The sequence below is a fragment of the Sander vitreus genome, chromosome 11, assembly GCF_031162955.1.
Source record: "Sander vitreus isolate 19-12246 chromosome 11, sanVit1, whole genome shotgun sequence".
Classification (NCBI taxonomy): Eukaryota; Metazoa; Chordata; class Actinopteri; order Perciformes; family Percidae; genus Sander; species Sander vitreus.
Window position 1 is genome coordinate 11,145,410 of NC_135865.1, and position 9,718 is coordinate 11,155,127.

At 38.4% G+C, this 9,718-nt stretch overlaps 1 protein-coding gene across 1 annotated transcript; it reads left to right on the forward strand.

Moving 5' to 3' along the window:
• The first annotated feature begins 1,477 nt into the window (after nt 1–1,477).
• On the forward strand, nt 1,478–8,686 carry stx19 (syntaxin 19). The gene is made up of 5 exons (XM_078261609.1): nt 1,478–1,659; nt 4,986–5,273; nt 5,508–5,744; nt 6,167–6,379; nt 7,528–8,686. The coding sequence occupies exons 2-5, from the start codon at nt 5,058–5,060 to the stop codon at nt 7,762–7,764; spliced, it is 903 nt and encodes a 300-aa protein (XP_078117735.1). The 5' UTR covers nt 1,478–1,659; nt 4,986–5,057; the 3' UTR covers nt 7,765–8,686.
• Nucleotides 8,687–9,718: the final 1,032 nt, after the last annotated feature.

Consider the following 9,718-nt stretch of genomic DNA (forward strand, 5'->3'; position numbering starts at 1 on the left):
TCCACACCCCCCTCACTCCGAATTCTTCTTCTTCAGGTGTGTCCCAAGCTTTTGATAGATAGTGCTTGTCGGGGGCAACTAGTTTACAGCCAGCAAGGAAACATGCCCGAGAGGCTTCTGACATTGGCAAACTTCAGCTACATACTGTTCTATCAAATCCTATCTAAATTCTACAGATGGAGTAAAAACAATTAAGAAAAGCTGAGATGTGATCCACCTTCTCCAAGGTTTCAGGAGGTTGTGAGAGAGAGTCACTGATGCCGAGTAAAGAATCAAGTAAAAAATGATAGATGACTGATCAGCTCCATGAAACAGGTCCACATACAGTACAGTTAGCTTGTTCCTGTGATGCTGTTGAAGGTGAATTCTGACACTGGGAAAACCGGTTTTGCTTTGTTGTCTGTGTGTATAATATCTTGCCATAGGGGATAGATGACTCACAGTTAACACAACGCTGCGGCATTATTGCAGACATAGAGTAACATCTGGTACAACACTGATAAAACTTTAGTATTCTGCATAGTCATCAAATGGTCAATGTGCTTTTCATTTCTCACTGAAGCAACATACTACCACCCTCTGGAAAGTAGTTGTTGCTTGTGACATTGTCATTAGAGAAAACCTCATCATTCCAGTTTTTGGTGATTTCCAAACTTTAGTTGATGGGTTTAATGGTCCTCTTTGGGTTGGGAAAAAAGGACCCATAAATCTAGGATGAACTCAAAAACACACACACATACAGACTTAATAATACCCTTCCATGCATCACACTGTCCACCACACTAACAAGACTGCTACATTTTTAAGTTGCAAGGTTTTCACCCCACAGTGGGGGGAAATGACAGAAATTCTGCAATCAACCTCAAAAGTTTCCAGTGACAAAGATTGAACTCTTGCCCCCATCAAACTCTTTTCATCCTCAAAATTTGTCTCCCCTCTCTCCCTCTGATGGCATACTTCAAACAGCTTTTTCACAGTGTGTTATGCTGCATAGCAAAGAGTGACTGCGTCCCTTCCCATGTTGAAAAAGTGCCTGGGTTTAGAGAGCTTGTCAGTAGAAATCTGTCAAAAGTACTCAGCAGAGTTACTGGGGCCTGAGGAGGACAATACCCCCAGACCAAGAGGGCTTACCTCGCGCACCAGACAATTCACATAGAAATTAACTTTGCGGATCAGAAACCAAACGCCCTCATTGATACTCAAACTGCAATCCAAATTGTTTGGCCTGAGCAATGCACACAATACACTTCTATTTGCTCTGATATGCTGTTCAGGAATAAGCCTTAGCGTAGGGTTTATGAGCTCCCTGTGTCTCCATGCTGTCTCTTTCCCTCCTCGTTTACTTAATCACGTCACCTCTCATTTCTTTAGATAAGCAAACAGGCTTCCAGTCCACTCCTTTCCTATTGGCCTGTCTTCAAAAGGAGGGGAGGTGCTTAAATTTCACTCAACCAGATTTCTTCAAAACTTTCCCTGCTTCTTGGTGGCATGACTGTTACAGAGTATTCAAATCTGTAACTCACAGCTAATGAGTGTAAGGAGATCTGAAGATGGCATGATGCTATTAAAGAATGTGTGAGCTTGTTTTGGATTACATTCCTGGTCAACTCTGAATGGGAATACTCAGCAGACAGCTAGTGATGGAATACTAAAATTAAGGTAAAATCATTATTTTGTACTGAATGTTTGCTACAGCCTCAGACTGTAAATGTGTATATGCCGTGACTTGAGATTAAAGAGCATGTGGAACAATCTGCAACTTTTGGAATATTTTCAGCAGAATAAGTTATTTTTTATAAAGTTAAAAGACAATTGTTGGACCTGCGATAATAAAAACATTTGGGGACTCCTACTGTTCCACCTGCAAGGCGATGAGAGAATGAACATAACATTTCCTTCAGAAACACAGATGGTTGGAAGAAAGAAAATATTGGCTTGTTTTAGAGAACAAAACGTTCAATCACAGAGAAGGAGAGAGGTTAGATTCCTTCGCGAGCCCTGCTCCACTTCTTCCAGGTTTCTAGGCTAAACACATGAGAATGTGCTCCCAAATCCTTTAAGCAATTTTTTTAATCGGCTCTTCTGGGTCGGGCAGGTAGGGAGAGAGAGTTTAGCCAAGAAAATAAAGGATACTTTTATATTCTTTGAGCTCTGAGGAGTTTGTAAAAGTAACCCCGTCCCCGTCCCCCCCGTCCCCCCCACCACCACCACACAAACACACACACACACACACACACACACACACACACACACACACACACACACACACACACACACACACACACATAAAACAGGATCTTTCCTGTTTGAAATCTGTCCAAAAATTGGATAGTCTGTGATTCGAAATGCTCCATTTCCCAGCAGCCACACTCAACACAGTCCCCCCACACAGTTATGTGCTTCTAGCAGATTATGTTTAGGGCCTCTAAAACCCAAATCCGTGTTGCTAAGTCAGTTTCAAATCTTTGGTATGCTAATTTGAATGTTAAGGAATTTCTAGTTGAATTGCACTTCACTTGTCAAAGGCATTCAGGATATCAGATTCTGTTTCTCATGGTTTTAATCATAAGCATCCACTTGTTTACTTCTGCTTTGGCAGATATCAGCATGCTGGAGTTAACAGACTTGAAAGTGAAATGTGTTCAATGTTTAGCAGTTTCCGTAAAAACAGTCATATTTGAGATATTGTGCCTGTACTTGTATTATGTAGTTTTTGTTAATGTGTTTATCAAGGTAACTTTTCCTAGACTTTTTCCTTCTCTTGTTTTTGCTGAGTGTGTTGTTGAACAACAACAACCCACTCCGTTCTCATGGGAAAAGGAACTCGAGTCAATTTGACTGATGTCGCAGACAAACTTTCTGCTCATATTGTTTTTTTATACAGTTAAAAATATACCCCGGTGTTCAGCAGAGTGCAAATATGGCTCATCAGTAATACTCAGGACGGATGAACTTATGATGATGTAAACAGGCTTTGACTTACACTGGAAACACCAGGGTACACAGTTAGCTGCAGGTGCATTTGCTTGAACTCATTGGTGGAAGACATGTTCATATATTTTACTTATTTAAAAGTAGCAATACCACTCTGGTAAGTAAAAGTACAAGTATTATCAGCAAAATGTACTTAAAGTATCAAAAGTAAAAGTACTCTTTGGGCATAACTGTCCCTTTCAGAGTGTTATATCATATTATTTAAATATTATTTCTAAGGTATTATGCACAAGCAGCATTTTAATGTTACAGCTAGTGGATGTGATGCTTATTTTAACTACTCTATATACTGTTGGATAGTTTATTTTGTAACTATCATATTATATAAATTGATCTTTTTATTGTTTGTCAAATCTTCATCTGACAATAACCTAGTAACTCCTGCTGTCAAATAATGTAAATGTAATGAAGTGAAATGTACAGTATTTCCTTCTCAAATGTAGTGGTCTAGAAGTTTAAAATGACTAAAACAATGTCACTCAAATGGAAATACTAAAGTAAAGTACAAGTAACTCAGACCTTTACTTGAGGACAGTACTTGAGTAAATGTACATATTTGCTTTCCACCACTGCTTGAACTAGGAGCTGTATTTATTGAAGGAATTGTGTCCACAGGGTTGAGTGACTGTCCTGGAGAGTGAAGTATACCACACCACATGTACTTCTTACTCCCACTTTGCTACTACAACAGACAAGCAGGATGCCTTTATTCAGTCTGTGTGTACTTTCAATGTATATGTGTATATTGACCAGTGAGAATCTGGGTATGGTCTTAATTAGAAAATACCGAAAATGGGTTTATTCAATGCAATCATTTGTCAAGTATTAGCAGTTGTTACGTTTTCACCGGAGGTGTTGTGTGATTTACTTGAAAAGATAATCAATTACTCTCGCATTTTTTTAATTATATTAATATATTAAATTATTATATTATTTATATTATAGCTAGATTACCCGTCAAAATGACTTCCCGTTTCTCAGCCCAGCTGTGACAAAATAGCTAATGTTAGCTAGATAGTTAGTCTTGCGAGTTCTGTCCTCACAGTCAATTTGCGTTGATAATTTAAAAATAATACGTTTCTCCTCTCAACTTGATGTGAACTTTCATTAAATGTAATTACATACTTACAAACTATACATACTGTAATTACATCAACTTGATACAAATATGGTTAATGTATTTATAAAGTCACTAGTTACGTTAACTATCCCTTTAAACATCATGCAGACAGAAAAAAGGCGTTTCCCACACTATGTTGCCATTGTTCAGTCCCTCCAGAAAAACGCGATTATGCGATCGCATAATTCAATGCATAATCAGCCAAAGTCCGCATAATTATGCGGGGGCCGCATTTTTTCAAATACGCTGCACTTTCGCCACATAAATTGCCGATTTCCGCGCAAAATATGCAGGGCTTGCATGATTTCATAATCCCCGCATTTTCGTTGCAAAAAAGTCACATATATCTTAGCAGAAAGTTCAAAAATGTTGTGTTTACTTCACACAAGAGCAGCTATTTTCCCCTGATGCCATGGGAATGTTATGAAGTGACGTAACTACACAACGTGAACATCATCGAAAAGCTGCAAACCCCGCGATGAAGCCATGATGAAACCGCAGTTTTTGCAAGTTCCCGCAATTTTTGCAAGTTCCCACAATTTCATTGCATAAAATTACATAAATATCCCGCATATTCCATTGCATTTGTTAAGAAAACATGCCACATAATCAAGGATATTTGCCCGCAACAATCACAAAAAAACTCTGCATTTTTCTGGAAGGACTGATTGTTTACAAGTTAATAATAATGCCATCCACAATTTTACCCCTATCTCTGCTCAGTTTAGCATGAGTTAATGTATTCCTTTTTGTCCTGTACGTAATGTTCTTATTTTCTGTTTTCCCTGCTTTATTCTAAATGTTGTTATCTTCTGCAACAGCCCAGTTTGACGACAGGAATCATTAAAGTTTCATGTTGTTTAATTTTCAGCGACTCCGTCAGCGGTACATTCCATAATAACATTGTGTCCTGAGGAGTGACTTTGGTGAGAGCTCTTTCACAATGAGAGACCGCTTGGAGGAGCTGCAGCAGAGCGCTCAAGACTTTTCTGAGGCAACAAGTGAGAGTGGCAACCCTTTCTCAGTTGAGGGGGGCAATGATGACTCTGTGTCGGTCATAGTGCCACAAGCCGTGGTGTTCGAGCAAGAACCAATCATTGAGAATTTCTTGTCTGAGGCTCAGCAAATCCGAGCTGATATCACACTGCTGGAAGTACAGGTACGTTTTTGTTTATTTGGAGGGCGTATGCATTTATATTTGTTATTAATTATTGCATTGCATTAACCTGTTGACCTTTTTTGCATTGCTACTGCTGTTGATTTTTATGATTTGTTTCTTTTTTATGAATTTTTTTTTCTTTAATTATTCTTTTTCTTGTACACCTTCCTTTTTTAAATCAGTAGTAGAAGTGATACTGAACACAGCATTCTGTCAATTCTCAATCACAAACAGGTCCTTAAGTTTGGCCAGCAGCAAAAGACCCTGGTGGCAACCATGCGTCGTTTTAGTGTGATGAAGAAAGAGAGCAGTGTAACCCGAGACATCAAGCTCAAGGCCGAGAGCCTCCATTGGCGCTTAGATGCCCTTTCAAAACAGGTCCAAAGGACTGAGGGCCAGCAGGGACCTACTGCTGTCACAACAAGAATACAACACTCCCAACATGCAGCGCTGTACCGCAAATTCCAGCAGGTTGGGAAGATGATCCTACCACTCAGCTATAGAAACTTTATATAACACTTTTTTCTTACTTGGATCCTTGAGTGCACAGGAGTTAATGTTTGTTACATGTATTCATTGTTCAAAAATTACAATAAAGCCAATTTTAGCTTGAAAGTTATCTTAACATAAATTATGCAATTACAGTTGAAAAGGTGTTGTGAGGCATATTTATCAAAGTCATTGTACATTTAATTGTGTATAATGTAGTGGGCAACAGGTTCGTAAAGGCAGAAAAATAGTAAGGAAATAAAGTAAAAATACATGCATCATTATAAAACTGAATTTTGATGAGTTACACTATAGCAACCGGCAAGATGGAATTATATCCTCTCAATTTTCCTTCCCCCTCCCCCTCTTATTTTAATCCCCATTTTTGCTATAATTATGTCCAGGTAATGCTGCAGTATAATGAATATCTGCTGACCAAGCAGGATCGCTGTAAGCACTTCATTATCCGGCAGCTGGAGGTATCGGGAAGGGATGTGACGGAGGAGGAGGTGAATGAGATGGTGGCCACAGGAAAATGGGAGGTCTTCAATGAAAACCTGCTGAATGATGCCAAAATCACACGGGCACAACTATCTGAGATTGAACAGCGACACAGGGTGAGGATAGTTAACAACTCACCAAACCCAAGGGTTAGGTCATGAATGCTTCAATATATCCAAGAAGGCGCTAAACACAGACCGTCCTCACCAAAAAACAGCCATATAGGTTGATTGTGCAAGCAGTTTATTGCGACCCATACTTACGTTTAGCAAAGAGAAAGTCAGTATTAAGAGCACCAAAGTCTGTATAGGGAGGGATGGGTCAAACAAACACAGTACTTTCACCCAGGAGACCGTTGTTTGTGTCCTATGTGAAACCATATGTCACTGTTAACCTTTGTTTAAATAACTACTCTAGTATGTAACCATGTCAATCACTTACTAACTTTAACCCTATTTATGATATTTTCCTAAACCTGTAACACGTTGGTTTGTCGCCTAACTCACGCAAATCGTTATGTTTAACAACATTAAACACTCAAGCAACCGATTAACAATGTTAAATAGAATGGTCTTACATGTCGTTTTGGGATGAGGACATGACAACTTTCAATGCCACAAGTCAGCAAAAATGACTAATTCAAGCTGAAAAAACAAACAATTAAATGGTATTTGGATAATGCACACCTTTTTATCATACAACTGTAGCTTATCACTAAAACTATTCATTCTGTTTGTAAATTGCACTCATTACATTGACAGTCATCATCTTGAGTTGTCTTATTAGTATGCATGCTATAAGTCCTAAGCATGAGAATCTTTCCCATCACTACTGTCTAGCGCACATGACAGAAAAGGGCCATCATAGCATTCCTCATACATTACCATATCTAACTGACACAAATGGGTAAAAGAAAGAAAATAAATGGAAGTGGAAATTAGAAGTGAATCAGTAATAGGGTCTAACTGAAGAAGACAAATTATTAATACTAATGTCTTGGCTCAAGTTATGTTGAATTAAATTAACTCTGTTGGAGGACAGATAATCTATAAATCGGCAACCATTCTGGAATACAAGATAGCGATATGAACCAGCACATCAAAGTAAAAAATACGATGTTTGTGTATTTTAAGAACTCAGAACATGTTGCATAAAGAGCTGGATCAGTTCCCTCATTGCATCTTAAGTCTTCTACCACCTCCAGGCTCTGACTAATGTTCCTCATATCTACAGTTTTAATCTCAGTATCCTTCTTCACCAACAGGAGCTGTTGAGTTTAGAGAACAATATGAATGAGCTGAGGGACCTGTTCATGGACATTTTCATGCTGGTGGAGGAACAAGGTGCCTACATTGAACATATCCAGACCAATGTAGAGAGGACGCAGGATTATGTAGCTGCATGTAATGAGAAGTTCAAGATGGCTGCCAGATACAAGAAGAAGAATCCACTTCGACAGCTGTGCTGCTGCTGCTGCCCTCCCTGGAAATGCTGCTTATAAAACGTGCATTGTTACCTCAACAGTCATTCGGAATAACGTTTAATTTCAAAAGCCTCACTTACCTTTTGGGATTTAGCAACGTTGGATTCAAGTACCATTAAAGTGAAGGTTATGGCATTGTAGTTTTTGCTTTTGAGCAGAGCAACGTTGAAGACAGAGTCAGCGGAGCATAGAAAACAATTAGGGGGAAAAGCCAGAATTGGTATTTGAGATACTTGTTTCTTTCAAGAGGATGTGAGGTGACTGCTATTGGAAGAGACAGTTCAGTGAGCGCTACTCACCAACACTGCTGCTTATTGGACACCTTCACTGACATCTGACAGAGGTCACAAACAAGGGGCTACCACTGCCTCTGCCACTGCTTGATCAACAAGACTGATTTTTTCCCGGAAGAGCCTCTCATTTTTATTCTGCCACAGGAGCTCCAGTTAATGACCATTTCTTTTTTTATACAGTATGTGCACTTTCTTATTATCTATAGATATGCTTTTCTTTTCAGTACAAACTGAAATTTAACATAGTTGAGAAAGATTCACTTTCTGAGAGATATTAAGCTATGTATTAATTTCATTCTTGGTCCACATGCCTTTGAAAAAAAGAACTTGTTTTACAATTAGTCATCTGTCTCATTTCAAAGTATGACCATTTTCAGTGAAAGAAATTATTCCTTTATTCCATTTTACAGAGGCAGGGATTCAAGTAAAACTTTGAATAACGAGCCTTGATCAAAAATATTTCTGCCATGGTGAAAAAACTGATATATGATTTGAAGTCCTACGTTTCAGGAAATATTTCATTTATCTAGATGTTTTGTATTTTGGAGTGGACTTTCATTTTATGAAAATGTTGAAACTGTTACATTGTTAAGAAACGCTGGCATCAGTGTATCATTATTAAAGTAATTATGTCGCACAAAAAGAAAGCAGTAACTCTTAACTGGGCTGAAAGCTCAAGCCTGTGGGAGAACCAGCATTATAGCCCAAAATACAGGGAATGTGCTGTTTAACTGACTCACACCTATTGACATGTAATCGTCTTTTGTTTTACCTTTTACTTAATGTCAGGTGGAAAACACCAACTCATTTTCCCTGCGGTGATAGCGATATAATAAATCAGTAATTCATTTCAGGAGACTTTATACCTACTGGCAGCATGGTTCTAAACTAGCCCCCATCAGCAGTGACAGTGATGTCCTTTAGTGAGTCAGTGACTCGTGATGTCTGGTTTAAAAATATAAAATAAATACTAAATACAGGTGAACTGGATGTGCCAGAGCCAGACTGGAAAATCTGGTTTGTCCAAGGTAGCTTTCAAACAAAGTACTGTATATTTCTGTAGGGAACCTTGAGTAAACAGAACTGTTACCTTGTAGAGAACACAGATTTTAAATAAGACTCCTCCTAGGCTTATGAAAACAATAAAAGTGTATGTGCATTTTACTTTAATTTCACTTAAAGAGAAAAAGACAGACAACCAAAAAAGTGACAAAAATTATCTTTTTTTATGTCAATTTAGTCACCTTTCAAGAGATTGATGACACCTAAAGAAACACTACCTGCATTGACGTGCTTGTTAACTAGTATTACCACTGTTACCTCAGGTCTAGTAGAGGAACCAGGTGATGTGTGAGAGGTGTTTGATGACATCTGCTATTCGATTGGAAAAGTCTTTTCCTGAATCTGATCTTCTGTGTTGTCTATCAGTCTCACTCTGATTAGAATGGCATTTTGAAACAAAGACACATTCATTAAATATGTAAATGTGAATATATAAATAACAACAATACATTGTAATGCAGCACAGCATAGTTTCTGCCTCCTCCCAGACATAGTGAGGACAAATGAAGTACTGCTGCAAATTGCGGGGTTCTTGAACAGCAACAATGCCATCCAGTGTTCACTAAGATAATTGCCAGTTAGGAAATAGGTTATCACTTAATTTTTAAGCTAGTAAA

What these genes read in the sequence shown, in the direction of transcription:
- stx19 (XM_078261609.1), top strand. Translation starts at nt 5,058, where the DNA reads ATGAGAGACCGCTTGGAGGAGCTGCAGCAGAGCGCTCAAGACTTTTCT. An exon ending in TCACACTGCTGGAAGTACAG is followed by an intron (nt 5,274 to 5,507) that starts GTACGTTTTTGT and finishes AATCACAAACAG; the next exon opens with GTCCTTAAGTTTGGCCAGCA. An exon ending in AGATTGAACAGCGACACAGG is followed by an intron (nt 6,380 to 7,527) that starts GTGAGGATAGTT and finishes CTTCACCAACAG; the next exon opens with GAGCTGTTGAGTTTAGAGAA.